Genomic DNA, 27,417 nt, shown 5'->3' on the forward strand with positions numbered 1-27,417 from the left:
TTCCAGGGTCCCTTGGCTCTGGTGTCCCTCAGCTCTGCCCCATATTGTAGGACTTTGTAGTTTGCCTCTGCACCCAGCCTCTCTGCACCTCAGTGTTGTGTTCCTTCTTTGTTTCCAGTAAGTCTTGGGTGGTCAGCGAGGCCTGGCCGCTAGCAGTGTGGACCAGGTCCTGGATATCCCCTAGGACAAGTCATCGCCTCCCTGTCCCCCAATTATTGTCACCTGCTTCCACGAGCCTCCTCCCTCAGATCTGCTCAGCTGGGCTCAGCATGGATACTATGTAAGTAGGGAGACACCCTGAAGGACAGGAGTGTCCTTCAGAAGACGGCGGCTGATGCCACCTTCACTCAAAGGGGTCCACGTCAGCGGCCACAAACCTCCAGCTCCTGGAGCAAGGAGATTTCCAGGTCCAAGTTCAAACAGCAAGAGGTAGGGTAGCCCAGGGGTTCCAACGCAGGCTCCAGAGAGGAATAGGTGTGTGTGTGTGTGTGTGTGTGTGTGTGTGTGTGTGTGTGGTCTTGGAACCACTTCTCCTTGGCTGTGCTCATGACCGTTCAGAACTAAAGTAGCATTAAATGGCAGGAAGAACTCCCACCATGGGGAGGGTAAGGTAGCACCCCTTTCCTTCTCCTCACTCGAGGTCTGGCTCCCTTTCCCCATTGGGTCTCCCTTGGGGTGGCCTCACAAATGATGCCGTCGGCAGAGGGGTCCAGTGACTCTGCCTGAGGACGCTGTGCTACTGTGAAGGATTTGATGTGTGAGATGAAGGTGTGGATCGGTTGGTGGAGGGCGAGGCTTGCATGCGTGAAGGCCCGTGTTCCACACCCAGAACATCATAAAGTGGGTATGGGAAGGCAGGAGGATCAGAAGTCCAGGGCCAGCCTGGGCTACATGAAACCCTGTTTCAAAACAAAGAGTTTTTAACATGATCCCAGTCCTTTCCATCAGAGGGAAGCTGTCTGGAAGCTGAAGGGATGTCCTTGTCCTACCGGCCAGGGAGCCTCTGTGGGCCAGGGAGCCTCTGTGGGTCAGGGAGCCTCTGTGGGGTAGCTGGAGGATGAGCTAAGCGGTTTTTTGGCATGGGGCAATGGTCAGCATGGCTTGCGGGTGGGGCTACAGGTGGGTTGTGCACTCTGAAGCTCCCTTATTGTAGTCCTTCCTGCTACCTTCCCCCTGTCACATTCTCTGTCAGCCGTGGGAGGCTCATGCCTTTTAACACACACATATCTTGGCTGTTAATTTTTAATGTCACGCTGGTCAATAATTGATGGTGCCGCTTTAACAGGAAACCCGTGTTCACCATCAGCTGTCTGTCAGTGCCGCCCTTCCCTCACAGGCCTCTGTCTGGAACTGCCCACTCCCCGCCCCAGGGGAATCAAGACTCCTTCATCTCCTGCATCAAAGGTTTTAAACCACTTACCCACTCTTGTCCCATTAGCATCTCCAGCAGCCAGGGAAGGTCAGGAGCTCTGTGGGAAGGTGGAACCGAGACACAGAGGGTCACGGCTGCTCACAGTCAAACAGCAAGAAGGGGCAGAGAGCAGAATAGGGTACCCAGGACTCTGCCCTGGCCCTGTGGTCTCTGATGATTCACTTATGCCCTGTTCTCCTGGGCAGGGTGCAGACCAAGTGGTTAGGGATCTTACTGCAGTAGACACAGGGAGAGAGGTCTGCAGAAGTAACACCCCATCAAAGAAATGGCCTCTGCAAGGTTCTGAGGGATGAATAGGAGTTTGCTATGGCTGGAGAGCAGCACTAAATGCTGGGATCAGGTCTGTTGTGCATCCTCAGCTATGACCTGCAGCCCAGTCTTTGGCCTATGTCTTGTGAATCGTATGGAATATATCTACAGCCCCTGGGGTGTCATCCTTGTCCCTGATTATCCACAGCTATCTGTCCCTCTGATCCCACTTGCATTCTTTTACACCTGGGTGTAGTCTGGGATCTGTTTCTGCTTTCTGCAGTCTAGCCTGTTAGTCACCCAGGCCCAGCACAGACTCTGTCACGGTTAGCGTTAGCAGTCAACTTCACACAAGCCTAGAGCTACCTGGGAAGAAGGATTCTCAACTGAAGAAACGCCCAGATCAGACCAGCCTGTAGGCATGGCTGTTGGGCATGTTCTTCATTGCTAACTGTTGTGGATGGGCCCAGCCCAGCCCACTACGGGCGGTGGCATCTCTAGGCAGATAAGCCCGGGTTGTATAAGAAAGCTAGCTAAGCATGCTAGGAGCAAGCCCCTAAGGGACATCCCCCTGTAGTCTCTGCTTCACCTTTCTGCCTCCAGTCCCTGCTTTGACTTCCCTAGATGGAACCTGTAAGCCAAAGTTTCCTCCCTGAGTCGCTTCCGGTCAGTGTTTTATCACAGCAACAGGAAACAAACCAGTCCACCCTCCTAACGCCCTCTCATGGGTGGGGCACGAAGAGAAGCTTCATCCAGGGTCAAACCCAAGCACAGCATGTAAACATGTTCACTTCCTGCCTGGCACGCAAGGACATACTATGTCGCATGGACCCCACAGCACACCCACATGCTGGTTCACATTCAACTGTGAATCAAGAGAACATACAGACAGACACAGACACACACATGCAGACACACACACACACACACAGAAAGACAGACAATCTCTCACACACAGACACAGAACACATACATACAGACACATGCAGACACACACACACACAGAAAGACAGACATAAACACTGGCACACACAGAAAGACAAACACACAGACACATACACAGACAGTCTCACATACACAAACACAGAACACACACATACAGACACACATAGACACTGACACACACAGAAAGGCCGACACACACAAAGAACACACACAGAGAAAGACAGACAGACAGACACAGACACACACACAGACACACACACACACACACACACCCTACCCCTCATCCTTGTTCACTGCTGCCAAAACAGCCAGAGACAAGCCATCTTTCATGGGTGGTAACCTCCTCAGCATCCCTGCTGGGCCCCCATGCCTGATGGAGACCCCACCTCTCCTTTGGGCATCTCATTCCTTTTACACCTGAGACCTGCCCTGGCTACTTAGGATCCATCCTACTCTTCCTCTTCTCTCCCGAGACCCAGAGGGCCCCGTCTTCAGTACACTGGCCTACCATGCCATGCCCACGTCTCTCTGGAGTCTGCTATGCTCTCTTGCCTGCCCTGCACCCACCTCTTTCAGGTCCCATCCACTCCAGAACAGCCCCTTGCAGCCCCCACCTGGCCTGGGCACAGTCACTGTACCCCTTGGCACCACCCACCCGTTGTGGTGCATGGCCTCCCCAACCCCCACCCAGAGGCTCAGATTTCTCAGACTAATGGACTCTGTTCTCTTGTCTCCAGGCACCACAAAGAGTCCTGCCTCTCCTCCTGCTGTCAGCTGGGAGACACACTACTGCCATCGACTGACTAATGGCTTTCAGGAAGACAGAGTATTGGTCCATTACATGCATGTATCGATCGGGACCCATCTGGACGGGAGCTCTTCGAGGAAACAAAGATGTGCGTCCTTGGAAACACAGAAGCGGCCCAGTAGAGGCAGGGACACAGTGATTACAAGAGGGAGACTTGGAAGTGCTCCTCTGGCCAAGTGTCATCTAGCCCTCCACATACCCTCTGATCCTGACCCTGTCCTACGGAATAAGGTGTCTTATCTGGGAGTCGGTTCCCTCCCCATGAGGGCACTGGTCAGGAAATGTCTAGAGGGGCCATTGGGCAGCTCAGGTCAGGAGATCATGGGAGGAGGAGATTGGGAGGGGCAGTGGAAGCGAGACCTGTCCCCATGTCAAGTAGCAGCCAAGGGTCCCTGGATTGGAGGTGACACTGGTCTCCCTAAGTCTCTGGTAGAGTGTTAGGTGGTCACTTGGCTGGGCCGGGGTGTTGCGTAACGGAGGCTGTGGGCCCTGTATAGCTGTGCCTCCTGGCTCTCCCCACCCAAACCCACAACGCCTAGCTCCCGCTGCCGAGTCTGAACCCAGCCCGTGGCAGCTGGCATGACTGAGGAAGTGGGTGCTGGGGTACAAAGATCCAGGGACCAAGCCGATGGCAACAAGTTCAGCCCCAGGTTCCCTTCTCCTGTGTAGCTGAAGGAGCAATGACAGCTGTCCTCTGTTTCTAGCTGGGGTGGGGCATGGGTGTAGACCCCCTCCTCCAACTCACATGAGTGGGGAAGGACAGGTGGGTGTGGGCTTTCTTGGGGTCCTTCTCATGAGTAAGTCGCTGTGGCTCAGAGGATGATAGATAATAGGGATTCTGTCATGGACATGGAGGGATGTCCCCTCCCCTCATGGAGGGTCATACCTGGCCTTTATGAAATGCCTCTCATTAATGACTCATGGGTCTGGTATCTCTGCTTACACAGTTTCTGTTAGGGCATTTGAATGAAGTGTGTGACTTGGGTTACATCGGTCCCCACACCAGGGCACAGGCCTCTGTGAGGGAAGCAGGCCTGCTGGGAAATGGATGCCCTGTTGTTGCCAAGTTCCCAAGCTCCCAGCATACCTGTCTGCACTCCCTCACAGTCCCTGCTTTCCCCATGGGGGCAAGTAGAGGCTTACTCAAAGACACAGGAATCCAGACCGAAAGCTGCACCCCTCCCCCAGCCTGCTGAGAGGCTGCTAGTCTTTCAGACCTACAGTCTGCTGGGAACTGAGGCTGGAAGAGGCACCTGTCACCTCCCTGCTCCATCAAGGTCACCCTGGAATGGTCTTCAAAATGGCCTCCCTGCCCACCTCTCAGATGTGCCTGCCCTTGACAGAAGGCATTGATTTTTCAAGCAAAGCAGCTGGGGGTCAGTGGGGGCCTTCTCTGAGTCAACGGTGGCTTCTAAAGGCTCTGAGGTCCATCTTCTTTGTCCCTTGACTCCTAATCCTCAATATGGGGTGTGGACCCTGTAGGTGGCCTCCAAAGAGCACTGGCTGTCCAAACGAGGGTTCTGTGATGTCTGTGGGACCCTTGGTACTAGCCAGACTGGCATTGGCGCAGGGCTGGTAAGCTGGTAAAGAGGGCCCTAGGATGGCCCCACCTGGGGCAAAAGACCTGGCAGTACAGAACCAGTGGCCAGTCCTGCTTTCTACCCTCCCCTCTTCCCTGTGTCCTGGAATGGACTGGAACTGACGAACTGTCTTCTAGAACGACGGTGGCCCCACGTGCTGGCCATCAGCCGCCTATCTGGGGGTGACCCTGCAGACAAGTTATTTTTTAACATGAACAAAAGAGACATGTTTGTCCCCAGAGAGGTCATGGGTCAAGGGGCAGGTGAGGCTTTTTGAGGTGACAACATTCCAGCACTAGAGTCTGAATGCCTAGTGACAAGGAAGGAGTTGGCAAGCACTGGACACTGTGTCCTCCGGGGCCAGCAGAATCCCTCTACACTGCCTGAATCCCAGTATCCTGGGCAGGCACATGCTGCCTGCTTTGGAGGCATTAAACACCCCAGCTCATCATTACTAAATGCAGAAGGGATGCCCTAGGCCAGCCCATCCTGCAGAGATCTCCTGGGCAGATGAGATGGACCAGGACATGCATTCCCTATCGCAGGAACCCAGTCGCAGTCAACACGGAAACATAACAAGAAATGTGGAGTTTTGAAGGGCTACCCTCTCCCTGTCTGTTACAGTGTATTTAATCACCAGCTTATACACTGTGCTTGTTTGTTTGTTTGTTTGTTTGTTTGTTTTGCCATTTAACAAGAGGCTCCCAAATTCCCATTATCATCGTGGCCACTCCTGACACGGGACAGGGAACCCCGTGACATGTGGGACACACATAGGAAACACTGAGCTGTGCCACGCCGGGCAAGCCTGTTTTTTCCAGAAAAGCAACTTGACTGAAAGTTAATTAAAAATGTACTCAGTAAACAATCAGGGTGTGTATGTGGAGGAGAACCCCAAGGAACCAAGGTTTGAGAAATAAATGCTGCTTTATGGAAACAGAGACAATTATCAACGGTCTTAGAGGCGCAGTAAAATAGACGGGAGGCTCGCGGAGAGGGGAGACAAAATGGATTAACAATAACACCATGACAATTAAAGAGATGGCGCCCCAGAGGTGCATCATGAGCCCATCTGTAGTGCCACCAGACCCTGCAGCTGTGCAGGAGCGAACAGACTGTGAGCCCAGCCTCAGGCCCAGGCTCCTTCCTGCCTGGAGTCCACCCGGAAGTAACTCACTTCAGGGAGAGGCCAGAGCCAGCGAGGTGCTGGTGCACCCTTGTTTCCCATGGCCTTGCCACTGTCACTGTTAGTTGTCACAGCAAAAGAAGAAAGAAAAGTGTGAACCGTCTTAAATGTTGCTCTGTGGGGAACTAAGTTAAAGCCAGCACGAGAGAACTTCACAAATGATGTTTAGAGACATTAAGGAAATTCGCATGATAATGGCCAATTTACTGTGAATAAAACTGAATGCAGAATCCCACACAGCCTTTCAGGGAGGGCAGAAAAGCAGGCACAGGGGGACAGCAGGAAACAAAACATCAGCCAGGTGCGGCCTGATGGCCTTCCCCCTCGCCATCAGTTACTAATTAAAAACAGTAATAATAATAGCTCCTATTCACAGAGACCTGGACACATTGGAATCCATGTGGTGATCTGGTTTATACCCATTTTCACCTATGAAAATACAGAGATTCCATGAAGCGAATTGGCCTGAGGTTCTCCACCGTGAGGTGGGTGTGTATGAACCCAGCTGCTCTCAGCCCTTCAAGGTTGCCTGAGTTTGACCAGGAAATGTGGGGAGTTCAGGGGGATGAGGGATGAAATTAACTAGAAATAAGCATGCGTGCTGCACGGCTGCGGTGCCTGGCCTCCTGCAGTGGGAGGAGCTAGCTGGAAGATAGATAGACCCGAGGGCAGGTCGGGGGCAGGTGGTTAGCTAGTTGGGTGGACTGTCAGGAGGGTGTGCAGATGGGTGGGTAAATGTGTGGGTTAGTAGGTGGGTAGGTAGGTAGTTGAGTGGGCAGGTACGTGGGTAGGTGGATGGGTATTGGGTAGCGAGTAGCTTGGCTGGAGGGTAGGCAGGTGGGTGGCTACTTCTGCTGGGACCTTGAGTGCTAGGAATAACCTTGGTGCTGGTATAAGAGAAAGGACAGAGACCTTAAACCTAGGCCCCTGGGCCAAGCATGTACCAGGACAATCCATCAGGGCTCTTCAGCCTTCAGGAAAGGGCTGGAACAGCAGGAGCCCAGGCTGAGTTCAGACCACTGCTGCCCCAAGCCAGAGAGAGCTTTTTATGAGGCTACTTGGAACCCTAGACTTCCTGTGGTATAGGGGACCCTTGGAGTCCCTCCAGGGATGGATGAGGCTGGGAAGCCACACTCTCCAGCTGGTGACACACCCAGCCTGAGCCAAGTATCCCAGGTATCTCAGGAGGCAGATGTCCCAGTAGGGAAGGAACTACATTCCCAGGCCCCGGGCTCAGACATCGGCCATGCTGAATTCCCCTGTGGTTCTCCCAGGGCCTCAGTTTCTTGGATTGCCCGGATGGCACTCATGCTGTGAGGCTGCTGGGAAGGGTCAGCCCTGTCCGTAGGCGCTGTGAAGCTCTGCTGCCTCAGCCTGCTGTGCACTCTGTAGTTCACTCACTGATCTTCGCGGGGGGCCTTCAACACACCATCCCAAGAGACACAGGCCATTCACTCAGAGTGTGCCTACCACAAACTAGGTGTTTGTTCTCAGTGCCGGAGCTCTGTAGAGTCCAGCTTTCCAGGGTTCCCTTCCAGTGGGGCAGACAGACAGACAGACAGCAATCAGGAAGCCAGACACAGTGCCAGGTGATGATAACATATCAAAGGTGCCAAAAGTGTTTGCCGAGTTCAGTGGGATGGTGTTGGGATACAGAGGAGGGGGAGGGGAGAGGAAGGGTGAGGACAGTCTGTCTGGGAGGAGACTCTGGGCTGGAACCTGCTGGGGGGAAGGGAGCTAGCCCACAGGTTACTTGGGTGAAGTACTTCTTTAGATTGGGAGTAGCAGCTGAGGCTCTGGGGCAGGGAGGCCGCTGTGCTGGGTGAACAAGCGAAGAGGGTTTTGATTCCATTAGCTGGTCGTGATTGTATTAAGAGGGTCACTCTGATGCCAGTCACAAAGGTTAGGGACAGGAGGACAGGCAGAAGGCTCTTGTCTCCGTGTGGGCAAGACAGAGATGGCCAGCCAGCCAAGCATTCTTCCAATCTGGCTAGAGTCCATCTGCCTGCCTTCAAGTACTGAGCGTGAACTTGCTGACTGACCCTGGGCCAGTCACCAAATGGCGATGTGCCTCAGTTTCCTTGTCTACAGACAAAAGTGGCAGAGTGTTGGGCAGGGAGCCCAGTAGATGGGCTGTGCAGATGTTTGAAACACCTGCTCTTGGAGGAAGGGGAAGGAAACAGAAAAATTACAGGACTCAGAGGCCCCAGCAGGAGGTGACAGAACAGAAAACCCGTTTGTTGCTGGGGAGAGGAGACTCTTCGGTAGAGCTGACTGGGAGGTGCCCAGAGTAGTCCAGGGAGCTTTGGGAGTCATCACACATATTGGAGTGGGCTTTTTAGTGATGAAGCTCCCTGAAAGATCCGTGCTTCATCTCTGTTATCGGCACTCACTTGGCCCAAGCCCACACAAGGCCTCATTTTCCCCATCCATGAAACGAGGACAGTTTAACCTTGAGGCCCTGATAAAATAGATGCCAAGTCCCACTGAAGCTAGGAAGAGTGTGGAGCATGTGTGTGTTCTCTTGAGTGTGTGTGTGTGTGTGTGTGTGTGTGTGTGTGTGTGTGTGAGCGTGTGTATGTGCATGCATATCCCACCTATATATGCGCCAGTGACTGCAAGGACAAGGAAGGGGTGGCCAACATGACAACTGACCTCTCTCTACCGTCACAGGACAGGCAGGACACATGCTGAACTTGATGAAGAGCACCAGCAGCTCCCTCCAGATGGATCTGGGGGCCTGGGCGGGAGGGGACCATGCTCAGCCGGCCCCTGCCCTGCGCCTGTGCACCGGCGGACCTGCTGCACCGTCAGAGCATGCTCACTGAGTATCTGTTGTGAGCCAAAGGCAGCCCCAGTGTGGGCTGAGAGCCTGGAAGCACCAGAAACCACAGGAAAACAAGCTGCTGGGACCGACCATCAGCAGGGGTCAGGGCCAGAGAGGAAACCTAGAAGCCTGGGTGGGGGCCGGTCTGAGGACAGTGGCCACTGTCATCTCCAGACAAGGAGAAGGCTGGAGCACTTCGGCCTGAGGAAGGCCGAGCCCCGGGGAAGGTAAGGAGAGATTCAAAGTGTGGAGGGCACAGAGGATGCAAGGAACAGAGATGTCTCAGTCATCTGAACACAAGTTCCTCTGTAAAACTCAATGAAGGCAGCGAGTCTCCAACTCACCGGCGCTCCATTACTCCCTAACTCAGTTAGAGATACGGGGAGCTGGCTGAGGCTCCGTATGCCTGGTGGCTTAATTTGGTACCTGGTTTTGCCTTCAGCCAGCCAGTCAGACTGCTTAAAAGAGAGATGATTGGAGTGATGAGCTGAGAAACTGTTCACAGGACCTGGGGGCCAGGGTTGGCAGGGCCAGACAGTTGCCGGGGTCTTTAGTATTGCTGCAGAAGTAACAACTTAGGGGCCACCCAGGGCTTGTCACTTATCAAGCCCCAGCTGGTAGCCAGGGGCCTGGTAGTGACCCTGCTGGCTATCTGGGCGGCTGGTAGTACAGCTCTCCTGCTTCCCCTATAGCAGGGCAGGGGTACCCTAGAGCCTGGGTAGCCAAGACCACCCACAGCTACCCGGATCTCCATCTTGCAGGAGCTTTTGACCTGCTCTGCTCAGCTGGTCACGTGGCCTTGAGCCTCCCAAAGCAACAACACGGGGGTCAGCCACCGTGACCCTCTAGGTGACCTGGCTCCTCTGCTAGAAGCCTTGTGCCATAGAAGCCAGAGAATCAGACAGTCAAGATGCAGAGGTCTTCTACGCAAGTCAGGAGGGAAAGGAGAGAAGCCACGGGCTGAGCACAAAAGATGTCCTCCAAACACCCTGCCTCTCTAGTCTCCCAGAGGACCCTAGGGTGACAAAGCAGGAAGTCCCACAGAGCTTCCCAACCCTCTCCCCTCTCCTCTGGGGGAAAAAAACCTGAAGCCTCATGCAATGTCACAGCATATCCAAAGGCAGAAAGTGACTGGGAGGCGGTGTGTGAATGTGACCAGTAGCTAGAACATTCCCCGACAACACATCACACGTGGGCTTCGGAGCCATGGTTTGAATGGGCAAGCGGGTGGCCTCAGGCACAACTCCCCAAGTGTGAAGAGAAAGGGGGGCGGGGACGGTTGGGCTCCATGCTAAGTATGCCCCATACATCCTGACAGACACCTTCTCTTACACTCCATAAACTCTAGAGCTTCTGTATAGTTCCAAGCTCAGGGAACACCCCTGCCACCTCCTCTACGCCTGTATCTCAAAGGTACAGCAAGACGCTCGGCATACAGTAGGTGCATAATCTGCCCATGTTGGAGAAAACCAGTGTGGGGGAGTGGGAACACCAAGACAGACACAGAGCTCACAGCAGGTAACCCCAGGACATCAGGAGAGAAGTTGAGGTTGGGTCTTTTTTTTTTTTTTTTTTTTTTTTTTTTTTTTTTTTTGAGACAGGATTTCTATGTATAGCCCTGGCTGTCCTGGAACTCACTCTGTAGACCAGGCTGGTCTTGAACTCAGAAATCCGCCTGCCTCTGCCTCCCAGAGTGCTGGGATTACAGGCATGCACCACCACCGCCCGGCTGAGGTTGGGGTCTTTAACCTATCTCCTGGCACTGTGGGCCTCCAGATAGGCAAACACTGCAGCCGTGAGTATAGAACACTGGTAACCTTCAACGCCCTCCTGGGCAGCAGGCAGGGACCCCAAAGGAAAGGATGGAGGAAACCTGTTCCAACTAAAACCAGGGTTCCCATAGGCACCCCCACTAGGCCCAATTGGCCAGTGGACTCCGGATGTTCTGTGACACAGACATGGGAACCCTCACCATCAGGTATAGTAAACAGACTGCTCACTGTGTAGCTTTCCCTGGGTCCAGGTCTTGCTCTCCATCTGAATGGTGGCTCTCTTCATCCTCACCTCCTACCACAGGAGTCAACCCAGGGCTTGTCCAAGGGAAGACAGACAGTGACTGTCCCCTGCATGATAGACAGGCAGTTCCTTGTTCCACCAGCACAAGAGGCTGTAAGTGCATCTGATTAATTATTCACGCCATTCATTATTGAAAAGGTCGCTACCTGGGAGCTGCTCTAGCAGTGGCTAACAAGCTCGCCTGTACCTCCCAGGAGAAGCAGTCAAGGGGCACTGCGTGCCTACTATGCACCGGGCAGTCCCAGAATAACCCGAGGAAGGTACACCGCCCTGGCTTCTCACAGGGATTGGAAAGTCAAAGGATGATATAACAAAACTGGCCAGCGTGCGGTGGCCAGTCTCCTGCAGAGCCCAGTGGTCACTGTGCTAGGAGGTGTTGGTGGCCAGTCACCCAGAGCCTGGTGGTCACTGTGCTGGAAGGGTCAGGTCACCAACAAGAGGACTCAAGATGATCTTGCAGGCTGGGCCCTGGGCTATGACCCCCAGAGATGCTGTGTTCAGAATCTGAGTACTACGGCTACCACCGAAGCCCCAGACACCGACCACCCATGACCCTGGGCCAAGGCATGCTTATCTCTGTCCTTGGGCTAGCTGACCTCATGAAACACCTGTTCTCAAGTTCTGGGCAGCAATGCTGCCACCCCCTCACCGTCAACATCATACTGGAGTAGGACAGAGATGACAACTGTCCAGATGAGACCAGACCTGGTCACCCCCAAAGCCAAGCCTTTGATAGGTCACCCCCCCCCCTGCCAGCATCCTTCTCTCTCCCGAGTTTCCATGGGAGAGACTGCCTGAGTCACCTGCAGGTATGTATGGCAAAGGAACTAAAAGATGGATTTAGATTTATTTCCTGACCTCACAATGGAATCTCTTCTCCCCATCACTAATAAACTTTCTTTCCTTTGATCAGACCACAAAAACTTGAAAAGCCACCCAATTTCCCCTTTTGCCTTGGCCACTAGGAAACTCAAGTGACAACCTGTCTTTTTTGGCTTCTTCTCTAGACACACATGTGCTGCCACACATACGTGAGTGGCTTTAAGTCCTCCTTGGCAAACAGTAAGGACAAAGAATAGCCAGGTCGCCTGTGGTCCAAACGCAGCAGCAATACTAGAGTCCAGGCCACCCAGGCTGCTCTTGCAAACACTCACCAGGCAGATGAACTCTGGAAGGTCATCAGGGGTGGGCTGTGTGTGTCTCCCCGCAGAGTGTGCACAGCCTGGGGGGCTTGTGGTAGGGCACCAGGGGGAGGCTGCGGCTGTGGGGCCGGCTGTCCTGGCCGAGGGGCTCGAGCAGGGTTCCCCCACCGCCGGGGGTCCTGTTTCATCCACCGTCCCTGGATCCCCCACCTCGTCAGGTAAACCTTGCAAATATCGTAGTTCATGGCAGAATAATAGAGCAAATCCAGGACGAGCAGCGTGAGCACAAAGAAGCCGTAGATCCACACACCCAGCAGGGCCGTGTAGTTGCTGGGGAAAGAGAAGCAGAGAGGCAGAGAATAAGCCACACTCCCGGAAGCCCCAGCCCTGTCTGCCAGCATCCACCACAGGTTGGCAAGCACATACTTCAGGCACAAGGCTCCACCCCCCACCACCCTGTCGCTCGCACCCCACTGTCCACTGCCCAGGGCCTGCCCTGTGCTCTAGGCTAGACTCCCCGGGTCCTGCCCTAACAGGCACTCTACCAGACCTCTGACTTTTCTCAACTGAGTGCTGGGGCCTCCCTTACCCCACCTCTCTTAGTATCTGCCAGGTTCCCTGCTGGCTTTGTGCTTACCACAACTGCCCCTGGGACACTCCTGTTCCATCCCTCCTGGCCTCACTCCCAAGGACAGATGCTGGAGGCCCGTCATGGCTCTGAGGAAACGGTAAACCAAGTCACACCCCATGTGCCTCAGAACCCCAATGGCACCCCTGCAGGAATGCAACACCTTCAGAGCCTCTGCAGAACCCCCTACCCAGTTGTCCATGACTTCTACCTCAACTTAGCCACTGCCCTTGCTAAAGTTTGTTCCTTCTGACCACAGAGAAATCTTAATCTCAATGACTTTTTAATTTTTTTTTTTTTAAGATAAGGCCTTAGGTAGTCCAGGCTGGCTCGAGCTTGCTATCTCAAGATAACCTTGAATTTCTGGTGCTTCTGCCTCCACTTCCAGAGCATTAGGATGATACCTGCTTGGTTTGTAGGCAACGGAAATGGAGCTTGGGGCTTTGTGCATGCTAGGAAAACACCCTACTAGCCAAGGCACATGCCTGGCCACTCTGTCACCACTCTGTTCCCCTGCAGAGGCTGCAGCCTCCTGGCAGAGGCAGTAAGAGGCCTTAGGATTTAATACTTCAAATGCTCCCAACCCACTGCAAGCTCGGCTGACTGTCTCTCTCCATGTTGCTGGGCACTGGAGCACACAACTGGCCACCCCCTCCCCAGTGTCTGTGCACAGGCCAAGCCCTCTGCCAAGTAGCCTTCCCCTCACCCCTACCTCCTTCCCTTCTGCCCCACTGTTTGGGCTACCCTCATGTGAGTCTGCTCCAATCCCCCAAGTCTTCATGAAGCCCAGCCTCTCCTTTGGCCTCCATCACTTGGCATATCTGTGCCCCTGATGCCCCCGCCCCAGGTTGGGGTCTTAGTCCCCTAGGGTGGGTTGCCTCAAGATTTGGCAATGGCTGGATTGCTGCCTGGAACTCACCAGGGACTGGGCTGTTTAAAGGGACTGGTTTATTAACTGCTCTAGTGACACCCACCTCAGTCTGTTCCCTGCCACGGACATCTGCTTGAGTGGGCATGGGCCAGCCAGGGTGTGGGGAAGAGGCTGCTGACCAGCCTAGAAGAGGCGAGCTGGAAGCCTCCACTCCAGAAGGACCTGCAGCTCCTGCCTGCCTGAGCTAGGAACTGAGGGCCTGAGCTTGGCCTGATCTCCCGGGTCTGCTCTGCTGTGTGGTCTGTGAGAAGCCCCGCCCATCTCCAGGTCCCCTCAATGTAAGATGCCTGCCTCTTCATCTTCCAAGGCTGATCCCTAGTTCCAGCTGTGGCCTCTGGTGGTAGAGTGGTGGCTATCCCCTGGCCAGCCCTGCCAGGGTAGAAGCAGAACCAATAAGCCCACTTTCTTTCTCTATTCAGGAGAATGTTTGCCAGCTGGCCGATTTCTTAGATGGAAGACTTCTCTTGGGAGTCAGGGCAGCGGGGGCTTAGAGGGAATGGTTATTGGTAAGGCTCTGCCATGTTGTGCACACGGAGCTTGACAGCTTCAAGAGAGGTGCTTAGAACTCAGTACCAGTCAGTACTTAGACTCAGTACCCAGAAAATCCTAAACAGGGAAGTCTTAGCTTCTTTCTACAACTCCATCTCTTAGCTAACTAGTGCCATGCAAAGGTGTAGATGACTGACAGCCAAGCACTGAGCCTTTTATTAACGGACACTACTTTTGCCTGAAGTGTCAGGGCACAGCAGAGAGTGCCTGGCAGAGGAAAAAGGCCAGGAGCCCAATAACTTACAGGCTGGAGTCTCATGGGAGACAGATGTCTAGGTGGGCTCTGGTCCCAGGCGCCCATCTCTCCCCAGATTTCTCCCTCTTGCAGCCCCCATGGCAGGGCTCTGAAAACCAGGCTGTTCCCGTGGTTCCCATGGCAGCAGCCTGGGGGCTGAGGAGGCGGGGAGGGAGCAGGGCCGCTCTCTGCAGATGCTGTTTGGCATCCAGAGCAGGAGGGCTGTTGGCCCTGCCTGGAGCCAGAAACACTGGAAAAGCCATCACAGGGCAAGGGACAGCTGAAGGTCCCCCAGCTCTGCATAGTGCTAAGGTAGAAGGAAACAGACCTGTCGTGTCTAAGGTGGAAATTGGGCAGGGAGAGGCACCTCTGGGGGACCAAAGTCTTCTCTAAGATTCCCCAGCTGTGACAGCAGTATCAGGATTTGAATTCCCCAGAAGCACCTTGGCAGCCAAGCCCAACACAAGTAGTTTCAAAGGGTACCACACGAGGCTTAGAGAGGTGCCCATGATTCACCTCTGCCGAGCCAGCTCCCTGCCTCCTGTGCACCGGCAGACAGAAAGCCTCTTTAAACTTCATGTGGGTTACAAGGTCACTGGGTTTCTGAGACCACCCTGTGGCCTGTTTTCATTTGTAAGACTGTAGGTAGCCCCATGAGACTGCCAACTCCCCCAAGGCAGGTTAGAATCAGACTTGTCCTTGCATGCCAAACACGCCCATGTGGTACTGCTATAGCGAGAACTGGGGATGGGCAGGACACGGGCGACACGATAGCAACCGGCACTGGCCAGGTGTGATAATTGTGTGATTGGCACACCAACGATGAACAGGGACACTTTCAGTTCTGACCCTGCAGCATGTGCTCTGGGCTCAGAGTGAGGACCCCATTTTACAGATGAGCCCCATATGGGCAACCATCACTCACAGTGATGAAGAATTGGAAAGTGAGGCTTATCTCCTTAAGACTATGGAAAAATGAATTTTAAAGAGCTGAATCTCCATTGTCAGGCTGATAGGGCCACTTCCACAGAATGTTCTGTGTTTCTGCTTTATGAATGAAGTCTGCAGAGGGATTTTCACATTTCCACCTACCCAATCCAACCAGCAGGGCGGGGACTTCTGCAGCCAGGGTCTTCCTGTTCTGACTGACAGGCATCCATGACTTCCGGGGGGGGGGTGGGTGGGAAGCGGGAATTTCCATCCCAGGCCAGGAGTTTGGAACCAGGTTCCTACAACCTCAGAGTGTGCTAAACCCTGGGAAATCCCAAGATCAAATCTAAAACAGACCCAGAGAGGGAGTCCCCAGCATCTGTACCCCCAACTGGCTCCACCTATATTAGGAATTAAGAACAAATCCTGTCCCCTCTCGTCTGAGCATTTTGTCGAATGAAAGGTTGCTGTTCCATGGGTGCTGGCCTTAGGTCTTTGCTGCCAAACAGTATTCCTGCCTGTCTGTTGATTTAATCCTGCAGAAGGTGCTGCCTGCAGGGGACACACTCTCTGTGTGGTGGGTGGGGTGCTAGAACCACAGACTTCACGACAATTTGCAACCCCCTCCCCACCCCCCAAACCCCACCCCACCAGGCCACACTCTCCAAGGCCTGCCAGCTGCAAGGATTTGAGTCTTTAATTTTTAAAATGCCATTTAAAATATGCAATCTGGAAATTAACTGCACCCAGATGCCAGGCCTTGGCCATGCCTGTGTGAAGGGCAAAGATAAAAGACAGATGCTGAGGTGGGGCTTCTGTGACCGCCCAGCCCCAGACAGTGGCAGGCGCCGCGTGCAGGTCTGTGTGAGTCAGCTTCTTTGGAGTTTCCAAAGCGATAATAGAACCTTCCCACTGGAGGACTCACAATGTGTCTGCGGAGCAGAGAAACCATTAGCAGACAGTTGTACCCTGGACTGGCCTGGGATGAAAATCCCTGTCCCATACAGGGAAGTCATGGGAGCAGTGGTCCAGCCCATCAGTCAGAGCAGGAAGACCCGGGCTACAGAAGTCCTGTCCTGCTGGTTGGGTTGGGCAAGTGGGAATAGGAAAAACCCTGAGCAGACTTCATAAAAGGTGTGTGGTAATACATGCCTCTAACCTCAGCTTCTGGAGGGTAGAGGCAGGAAGAGGTCTTTGAGATCATCCTTGGCTTCAGAGAGAGTTGGTAGCTAGCCTGGGCTACATGGGACCCTGTCTCAAACAAAACAAAACAGATAGAAAAGAAACCTATGAGGGTAGGCTTATGTGAAGCACAGAGGTAGCCAGGTGTGCTGGTACACACCTGTGATCACAGAGGAGGCCAGGTGTGGTGATGTACACCTGTGATCACAGAGGAAGCCAGGTGTGCTGGTGCACACCTGTGATCACAGAGGAAGCCAGGTGTGCTAGTGCACACCTGCGATCACAGAGGAGGCCAGATGTGCTGGTGCACACTTGCAATCACAGAGGAGGCCAGGTGTGGTGGTGCACACCTGTGATCACAGAGGAAGCCAGGTGTGTGGTGCACACCTGTGATCACAGAGAAAGCCAAGTGTGCTGGTGCACACCTGCGATCCCAGTACTCAGGAGATTGAAGAACAAGCATCTCTAGTTCATGGCTAGCATGGGCTACAGAATGAGACCCTGTATCTAAACAATCACAAATAAAAATCACTGAGGATACCTCAATAGGTCTAGGCACAGACAAGCACAGTACCATGCCTAAGGTCACATGTCCAGGAAGAGGGTGGCTGGTGCTGTCACGGGTGGCACGGGTCTTATGTTTAAGAACCTGGGAAGTAGAGCTCACTTGTATAAGAAGTGTCCCTTTCCTTGCCAGGGGATGTCCCAGTGGGGTCAGCTGCTGTCTCTTCTAGCCCTGCTGCTAATAGGCTTAACCAACGGGCAGAACCACAGGGTCAAGAGACAGGATGCTGCACACGGAGCCAGTTAGACCCAGTGGCCCACCCAGACTCAGTCCTGAATAAACATGCAGATGCCTCTCTCCAGGACTGGGGCAGAATTGGGTGCGATGCGGCCAGCACTGGCCAGAGCCACGTGAGCAGAGCCACGTATGACTTTACTTTTGTGGCTTTTCCTCTGCCACAGATCATCCTGCTCTAGGGTGGGGACCACCACACCAGCCTGGGCCATGGCATTCCATGTGCAGAGCTACAAGTGTCCCATGAGGGTGCCACCTCAGTACCGCTGGGTCCAGATCGGTGTTGCTATGGTCTTGTGAGCTGTGTGGTTTCAGGCACACGTCCACCCTCTCTGGGTCTCAGGCCTGCCTATTAGACTTGCTCACAGGTAAAAACTCTATATGGGTGGCAAGGAAGTCCAGGGAGGTGTCTATTTATAGGGTTAGGGGAAGGGGTGTTCAGGTAAGAAACTATGATAGTTCTAGAAGGTCCTCTCAAGAATGATACTGTGTAAGGAGATTTTAAACCTGACAAGCCTTGGTGAGACTGTGACTCAGTGATTCCCACCCTACTCTGGGTATCCAGGGTCAGAGTTCAAAGATAGAGGCCATGGGAGAGGCCACATGGGGTCAACAGGGTGCTGGGACTCAGGTTGATAACTCCATATTATAGAAGCTTCACTATGACCGCTGAGAGAGGAGGACTTTCGCAGAGCCCAGGAAGAAGAGGCCTTGACTTGTCTGTGAGGTCCAGGAGCGCCAACTCCAGCTCTCCTGGAGACCTATCTCCACACCTGCAGGCCCCTCTTCCCTAGCTACTTCCTGGCATCCTGCCCCTGGGGAGGGAGGGAAGGAGGAACAGAGAGACAGAGACGGACAGAAACAGACAGAGAGTGAAACAGACACCCACACAGAGAACGTGCAGGTAAGAGAGAGACAGAGAGGCAGAGAGAGACAGAGAGACAGAGTCAGAGAGACACAGAGAGAGAGACATACAGAAACACAGAGACAGACAGAGAGTGAGAGAGAGAAGAGAGACAGAGAGAGAAGGCACTGATTGCTTTCTTCTGCGGCTCTGAGCAAAGGTCTCCCCTGACTTGTCAGGAACAAGGCCAGCCTGGAAAGGGTGCATGGTGCCTGGCTGACCCTTATTTGGCCCCTGGCTGCCCGCTTGGCTGGAAGCAGGCAACTTGCTGCAGTGGTGGAATTGGCAAAGCAGCCTTTCCTTCAGTGCCTTGCCTTTCCGCCAGGCAGCTGGGATGGCCACACAACACACTCTGTTCATCCAAAACCCACAAATAAATAAGACCAGGTCACCAGCCCACCCCCTGCTGATTCACTGCAGTGGAGGGGAGGAGCCCACACTCTGACCAGGGCCCTCTGGGGGTCACAACTGACCTGAACCCTCAGGCTGAGCCTGAGATTCTAGCTCTCCAGCCTCAGTGGAGATGGGGTAGCTTCCCCGGCTCCAGACAAGGCCCAGCTTCCTGGGTCCATGGCTGGAATGTCAGAACAAGGGTGTCTGTGTCCCCAGTCTCAACTCTTGTCAACCTGCTGGGGTCTAGGACAAGGGACCTCATCAACATGTTTTTGGTCCCTCCCTTCTTTCTCCCAGAGTGTCTGAGGCTGGTGGAGACCCAGGGTGACTGTGACCTTGGTATGGCAAAGGTCCTAAATGGTCGTGAATCCACAAGTGGTCTCCATACTGTGAGCCCACCCTACAGTGACAGTGACCTTCTTTGGCCATGTTATCCTGACTTCTAACTCCCAAAGATTCAACTCACCCCTCTATAACTGGAAGCCAACCCCTGCTACAGGTCCCAGGGCCCGGCTCCTCTTCACAAAGCCCCTGAGCCTGGAAACCGGACAGAAGGATCCCACTGCCCCTCTGTGGGCCTTGATTCCCTTCCAAGCTAAGTTCTGGCTTTTGTGGACTGAGTAGGTTCCCAGGGTCCTCATCCCAATAGCTTGCTCTATGATACAAATGCTGCAATTCCTATCCCTACCAATTGGGAGTTCCTGCCTCTGGCTGTGAAGCCCCGCCCCTGACTGAGAAGCCCCACCCCTCGTGGGGAGGCCTCTACCTCTGACTGAAAAGCCCCGCCTCTGGATAAGAAGTCCCGCCCTTAGTTGGGAGGCCCCACCCCTGGCCTGAAAGCCCCACCCCTAGCTGGGAGACCCTGACCTTGTCTAGGAAGCCCCGTCCCACCTGGGAGACCAGGCCTAACACAGTCTCATCCATGTCCATTCCTCCTCTGCGAGGAGTCCGCCCAGAGCCCAGAGTTACTTATCCCCACACGTGTCTACTCCGCTTTACTTCTAGGTCTGGCTGCCTGGCTCCCTTAGAAGGAGTGCTGGCTTGGAGGTGAGGAGACAGCAGGGGCAGCTGTCTCACCCTCCGGAGAGGAAATATCAGGAAGACGGCTAGACACTTACAAAGGAAGATACCCTAGGTCAGCAGGTCCCACATCTGTCAAGGGACACTGGTGTCAGTGGGGTGCGTGTGGGATGCTCCTTACACCTGGCAGGTAGAGGCTGGAATAGTCCTACCCAGGTCCGGGTGATCTCACAGTAAAGGAGGACCAGACCCTAACATCAGAGTGCCTTGTGGGTAATCCCTGCCTGGGCCTCCCCACAAAGGTCTGCCTCTATCAGAAGATTCTCCAGAGTTTCTAAGGGAGTTTCCAGAGCCCTAGGATGGCTGTGGTTCCCACTATCCTCAGGTGTCAAACTAGCTGTGGCTGGGAGTCCCTGTGACCAGCATGGCGGGACGGACAGCACAGAGATTCGCAGATGCCTTGCTCTGGGAGTGCTTCTGAAAGCCAATGAGCCAAACTCAGAAAGAAGCTTCAGAGCGTCACAGTTCCCACTCCCTCTGGGGGAAGGCCCTTGATACTGGCAGCCAGCAGCAACAGCCAGGCCCCTGTGCCTGCTTTGTGGGAAACCCTGTGGGAGCAGATTATAGAAACCTGTGGGCTTCTAAGGGAGGCTCCCAGACCCCAGGCGCCAGACCTCGAGGAAGTCTAGCTGTGGGGCCCAGCCTCTGCCTGGCTTTCACAGGGTATCTGTAGCACTCTGGGTCCCAACCCCAGTCCTGGCACTACCCTCCGCACTCATGGAAATAGCCCGTGGTCTTACAAAAGGCTTAGGCCAAATTCCAGGCTTGGTTCCAGCTCCTGCTATGATGGACGGGGCTCACTGAGCCTCTTCACACGCAGGATTATTCCGAGGCCCAAGCAGATGGCAAGGATATTCAGGGGAAGCACCAAGCATCTGAGAACGGAGCTCTCAGGAGCTGGTCATGGTGGGAGGAGGAGAGGTTTGGATGATAGTCAGAGAGTCTGCATCTCCTGCCCACCCAAAGGAAAGAGGCACCTTCTCCAGAGTGAGCAGAGTCTGGTAGCAAAACCTCAAGCTCCAGAGGCAGACAGAGCTAGAGGCTCAGCACCAGCAAATCTTATCAATAGCCACTCCATAATAGTCCCATTCAGTACATTTTTCCTACCGTGAGAAATCAACCCCCAGGGAAAGATTTGAAGCTTCCCATAATGTCAGGGAGAGTAAGAATGCCTGACTGTTGGCGTGTTTTAGAGACACTAGCCAATGCAGCTGCAAAAGGAAAACCAACCAGCCAACTAATCAACCAACCAACCAACCAACCAACCAAAAGCAAACAAAACCAAGAACAACAAAAAGCTAGTTGGTGGTGGGGCGTGCCTTTAAGCTCCGCACTGGGGAGGCAGGGGCAAGAGGATCTCTGTGAGTTCAAGGCCAGCCTGGCCTACAGAGAGAATTCCAGGACAGCCAAGGCTACACAGAAAAACCCTGTCTGGGAAAACCAAACTAAACCAACCAAACAACCAAAAACCTGAGGCCAGAAAATGTGAAAGTAAGGCTGGCATCAGGACTCAGGAGGCTGCATGCAAGTTCACAAGTTCAGGGCCACCCTGTGAACTCCTGTCTCACAAGAGAGGAAGGGGGGATATGGGGTTATTCCTTCCAAGTGGTATAACTGGAAGAGAGAGAGAATCAATTGAAAAAGTGTTACACAAACTGAGGACAGAATTCATGAATAAAGATTCCTAATTTTTGATCATCCACAGTCAGGAGGGTAAAAGGAAAAGAGGCTATTTCTGAGAGCAGCATGAAAAGAGCAAGCTAGAAACAACCGCAGATGTCACCCACGTCTTCCCTGCATAGAAAACCAAAAGCATTACAAAAGAAAACCCGATGGGCTGGGGATAGCTCAGTGGTGGAACACTGGTGTAGGAAATTTGAATCAATCGGTAAACAGGCTGTGTGTTCCTGACTGGAAACAGTCAGCACCAAAACATGAAAAAAGAAACAATATCACAAAAAGTTGTTCCTTATGTGAAGCTAACTGCAGTAGAGGATATAATAGGACCTTTTGGTTTTGTTCTGATGGAGCCCGCCCGAGGAGCAGGAGAATCACATGAGCAAGTTCTAAAACTCAGGGTCTAAAGAGCCAGGGGAGATTAAACACAGAGACATGAAATCAGACCAGAAGCTTGCACAGTGTAACACTAGCGACATATGACATGGGCCAGCGAAGGCCACAGAGCTATGACACTCTGCCCTGGGGCTCATGTTAATGTGGGTGGCACGTTATAGCATAGGGCGAGCGTGACTGTCACACCAGTAGACAGAAAGAAAGCAGGAGCTTGGGGCTCCACAGGCTCACCTGCTGAGACTCTTGGCCTCCAGCTGGTGGCGCTGTTGGGGAAGGCTGTGGAACCATTAGGGCAGGGAGCCTCCAGCCAGGGGCTGGCCTCCCATCCTTTATAACCCGGACCCAGTTCCTCTTCACCCCCTGCTTCCCAGGTACAATGTGGCCAACCAGCACCCTTCTCTTTCTGCCAGACTTTCCCTGCCTGCTGCCATGGTTACTCTGTCACGATGGACTGGGTTTCCAGAAACCGTGAGCCAACCAAACCCTTCTCCCTTAGATTGTTCAAGTCTTGTCTTGCCACAGTGATGGGGGGAAAAGAAACTACAACATTCTTTGCATGTGAAAGATAATAAAAACCCAGTTCTTGTTGGAATATTTACATTAGAATTAAGTCTGATCTGAACAACAGATAAGGGACTGGGAAGCTAAATTTGAAACATGAATTAGAAGACAGGAGAATTCTTCAATGCTCTTAGAAGGAAAAGCCTTTCTCAGAAGGGTGAACATTAGACACTGTAAAAAAGAAATTAGGTATCCCATGATCATAAGACTGCCAAGCATGTGAAAAAGCCACTTCAAAGTGAAAGGCATGCTGGGAAACATCTGTATTGCATTTCTGTTATATATCAAGATTTCTTGTTAAAAATTAGCAAAACACCAAAAATGTACTAGGAAAAGAGATTGGCAAAACCACACCAACAGCCCACACACAAGAAATGGAATGACCTTTGCCCCCCCCCCCCCAACACGGTAAAGGATTGTCAACTCCATTCAAATCGAAGTGTCTACCACTTTGACCGACCATGCCCCACACAGTATGGCATCTACTTCTGTGCCATCCAGTTCCTCTTGGAGACCTGCTCTCCATATGTTTTCACTATCTCTGAAGGATCGATCTCAGCATCAAAGTGATTGATTACCAATATTATTAAATGAAAGCCATCAGACAGTCCTGGGGAGTGCCAAGCTTCACAGACATGACCTCAACCTCAGCAGCAGGCCCTGCCAGGTGGGCACCCTGTGCCCATTTCTCAGATGGGAACTGTAAAAGCTCAGAGAGCAGTCAGGCCAGGCCTCGCAAAGCTCCTTGGAGGCCTGCCTCCTTGCACGTGTTGTCTGGAGCATCCCCAGGGCAGGGGTGGCCAGCGGCCAGTGGCCAGAGCAGTAGGGAGGTAGTGGAGGGGGAGGTACTCACTTGTGCATGTAGCCCTCGGGGCCGGCCGTGAGGTTTGCCTGCATGACCGCCTGGAACTCCGTCTCGTTGCAGCAGTATTTGAAGACCGTGTTGTTATGGTGACAGCAAAGGATGAAGGTTTTGTTGTCCGAGAGCCGGGGGCAGTGGAAGCCAAAGTGGTAGCGGCCTTTGTGGTCCGTGTAAGGCTCACAGACCCGGAAATGTGCAGACAGGACTGGAATACAGAGACACCAGGTTTGCCAGGGTCCCCTTGGCAGCTCACAGGTGCTGAGCGGAAGGGATTGGCAGTCTGCTCCAGGGTCCTACTGGCCCCTCCCTTCCCTAGGAATTCTTCAGGATTCAGAAAGTCTGGCTTCTGCCCCAAAGCCTCCTGGACCTCTGATCCCCAGCTCTGACACAGTAACAGACAGCCCTAATAGCCCAGGCTGAATGTTCCCTGGGGCTCCTTGAAGCTCACCCGTGGGTGGGTAGCCTCCGGCATCTCAGCCCGTAGTGACTAGGCGCCTATTCTGTGTCCTGGAGGGTCTCTTCACTAAATCCATATGGCAGGCTTGTGATGATGTCACTTTGAAAGTGAAGAAACTGAGACTGAGAGGCTGAAAGGTCCTGGCAGGAGTTCATCAGTAGTGATGGCACAGGATTCAGTCAGCCTCTCTCTCTCTCTCTCTCTCTCTCTCTCTCTCCCCCAGAGCAGGTTTCCTGGGTGTCAAGCCACAAAGGAGTGTATGACCTGGGGTCCACCTATATTGAAAGCAGTAACTTCATTACAGAAACTGTTGTCCTAGACCTGAGCAAGGTCCCCTCTGGCTTCCACTCATACGGCGAGCAGCCGGCTGTGCTGGCCGGCGATCCTCTCTCCTTGGCCCATGAATGAGGCCTCTTTTCAGCCTTCTCTGCCGCAAAGCCGGATGAGCTGATAGCGATAAACAGGACGGAATTCGAACAAAGCAACAATGGAAAGGCAGAGCTGCTGTCTCGGGCTTAATTAGCAGCTTCATAAAGGGTTCGCTGTATCTAATTTGTATCACTGAAAAGGGGCTCCTTGGCACAGGCAAATCACAGGCACAAAGGCCCTGGCTTCTTAGAGCTCCCACAAGAAGCTCTGTCTGCTGAGAGGTTATTAGATTGCAGCCCACACAGCACCACCACAGGGGACCCCAGCGGGCCAGTTGGCAAGGGGGCGGGGCAGACACCCCCAGAGCTGATGCCTAGGCCAGCTCCAAAGGCCCTCCCTGAAGGATAGTTCCTCCTTCTGTGGACACAGTGGCGAGGTGGGGAGGTAGTGACTCTCTAAGCTCCAGTCCACCCCCGATCTTCAGAAGAGTCTATCCAGGGACACAGAGGCCATTAGTGTGGTACCCCAGGGAGACATACCACCAGACATACCACCGAGTCCCATCTACTCCTATCAAACAGAAGAGGTAAGGGAGGCTCAGAGCCTTGACCCACCAAGCATGCTAGTCAGAATGGAAGCTCTTTGATCCTAGCATAGCACTGAGCTCTAGGGTAGGGAACTGGGGACATGATCTCTTCTGGTAAGCCCATGCCCTGGGTCTTGGGCTGGGGACCACTGCCCCAAAGCAACTGCTCACGGTGAGACTAACAGTGAGAGGCACAGCAGTCACCATCCTCTGTGACTTGAAGCCCTGCTGTGGCTCTGTGTGTTAGTCAGAGCCAGCACGGGCACCTAGGAACGCTGGACACACCTAGAGTGCTAACAGAAAGACCGAGTCTAGCTCTGGGACTGGCCTCTTGACTATGAGACACAGCATACAGCAGGGGGCTGTCAGGCTTTGACAGAGGCAATTGTGGACATAGGAGTAAGGCTAGCAGGTCCTGTCCAGGATCCAGCTCACAATCCCATAGCTGTCCATGGCTTAGTCATTAGCCAGTGACCAGAAGACCCTGCTGCTGCTTCTTCAGGGACAGAGGAGCCCTGAACTGGGGACCAGGATTGAACCTCCCCCTTGCCTCTTTCCTCCTTTGGAGAAGGATCAGAACCTTGCGATGGGGCTCCGAGGAGCTCTGGACACTGGCGGGTGCAGGTTCACTGTCTCCAGCACTCAGGAACTTATGTGAGGCATGGTGAACCCCAGCTCCGGTGGCCCAGGCGGAGTCAGTTCTTATTCAGCTATGTGACCACCACCCACGTGCCTCCTCTGAGTCCCTGTCCCCAGTGGCAATAAGAGGTGACTGGGCCCTCACACCAGAATAATGAGAACCCTCTACCATACGGGGGACAGCTGAGGAGGTGAGGACCAGCCCCTTACCCCCCATTTCATGGAGAAGAACTGGGAAGACACAGCATATATCAGGGAGCTGTCAGGCCCCCCTCCATGGGCCCGGCTTTACTTAGGAAGAACCGGGGTGGTGAGGATCAGGGTCCCCATCCCATGGGAAGATCTGGAGAGGTGATGGCCCCAGACTCTTACCTCAGTTTGGCCTTTATTCTGCTCCCCTGGGAGTCCTATCACAATCTCCCTCCAATCTACATCCCAAGCAAAGGACAAGGGAAGGAAGCCACCAGTCCCTGAGCAACGGCTTGGCTACCGCGTAGGGAGGGTCAGAGAGACCAAGACAGAGCCACACATGACAGACAGGAAGAGACAGAGAGACAGGCGACTGAGGAAGAGCTCTGAGACATATGGAAGAGATGTGTGTAAGAAACAGGTGCACATAAGAGATGCACAGAGACCTGGGAAAACATACAAAGTAACAGAAAGATGCGGAGAAGGAAGAGTGAGGCAGACAGACGGACAGACAGACAGCGCCACGAGAGCCTTTGTGAAGGTCCAGGCTCTGACTAGGTCCTCCTGACTGGCTGTGCCAGGCTGACTCTGGTCTCGGCTCTGCTCCAGTTTGGAGGCATGGAGGATCTAGTTTCAGTGAGTCTAAGCTTGCATGCAAGGCCAGGTACCAGGAGGGTGTGGCTCCAGTGACCGGGCTCTGAATCCTGGTCCCTCCACTAGCTGTGATTTCCAGGCTCAGTTCTGACTTGCAGAACTAGAGGAGCAAATGTGAATTGCAGGCTCCCTGGAGCCCCCACTGCCCCGCAGCATCCAACTGACCTCAGCTCATCTCAGAACTGGGAGACATCATCCAGAGACTGAGGTACCCTTGCCCTGCCAACATGCCGAGCCCCAGAAGCAGTTCTACCCTGGAAGGTTCACCCCCCCCCCCCCACACACACACACAATCTCCCTCAAGCCCCTGAGCCCCACAGAAGTTTTTACCTGCAGGAAACAACAGGGAGAATACTGCGAGCACGTTCCGGGACCGCTGGCCACAACTGGTCATCATCCGGCTGGCATTGACCCGTCCGGCGCTGCCTGTGTAAGACAGAGAGTCTCGGCCACTGGCTCCCCACCACTTGCTTTGTTACCGTCAGAGGAGGGATGGCAGACAGGCAGCAGCCAGCAGGAGCTTGCAGGAGGGAGCCGGGGCGGGCGAATGGAGGATAAAAAACACCTCCATCCAATTTCCTCTCTGGAATGAGTGACCTTCCCCGGCAGCCCCAGCACCTCCTATGCTTTCCACGGCAAAATGAGACTTAATCAAAGGATGCTGGCGGCTCAGGTGGTGAAATCACCACCCATCCAAACTGTCCAGGAAGAGGGGGATGACAAGTCCTCTACCTCTGCCATCTCGGGGCTAGGGACCCTGCCTCTCTGCTCTGTCTCTAAGGGTGACTTCCATTTACCATTCTGCAAGCACACACTGGCCTGACTACCCTTCCAGGCACCAGGGACACAGCAGCCAATGAAATAGAAAGTAAGCAGTGGAGAAGGAAACCTTTCCTGATGGTGTGTGTCCCAGAGTGGAAGCCACAGCGCTCACAGGACTGCACGGGGAGACTCTGACCACAGCAGAGGCTCCACCGTGCACCCACAGCCCCATAGCCACTACTTTTGTTTATAGTGGTTAAAATAACCCAAGTCTCCACAGACAAGAGGGGATAAACAGACCACATGTATACATGCAGTGGAATATTACTGAGCCTTAAAAAGGAAGACAGTGAGCTGGGGATGTAGCTCAGTGGTAGAGTGCTTGGCTG

The 27,417-nt window shown here is 53.7% G+C and overlaps 1 protein-coding gene across 1 annotated transcript in view; it reads right to left on the reverse strand.

Moving 5' to 3' along the window:
* The window catches only part of Shisal1 (shisa like 1), a 64,865-nt gene that overhangs the window by 13,262 nt on the left and 24,186 nt on the right, over positions 1 to 27,417 (reverse strand). Inside the window, exons 2-4 of the mRNA XM_052160752.1 lie at positions 26,597 to 26,692; positions 23,364 to 23,577; positions 12,258 to 12,575 (exon numbers count right to left, since the gene is read on the reverse strand). Coding sequence (XP_052016712.1) covers positions 12,258 to 12,575; positions 23,364 to 23,577; positions 26,597 to 26,663 — 599 coding nt within the window. The 5' untranslated portion in view covers positions 26,664 to 26,692. The remainder of the gene's footprint in view (positions 1 to 12,257; positions 12,576 to 23,363; positions 23,578 to 26,596; positions 26,693 to 27,417) is intronic.

The sequence above is a fragment of the Apodemus sylvaticus genome, chromosome 17, assembly GCF_947179515.1.
Source record: "Apodemus sylvaticus chromosome 17, mApoSyl1.1, whole genome shotgun sequence".
NCBI lineage: Eukaryota > Metazoa > Chordata > Mammalia > Rodentia > Muridae > Apodemus > Apodemus sylvaticus.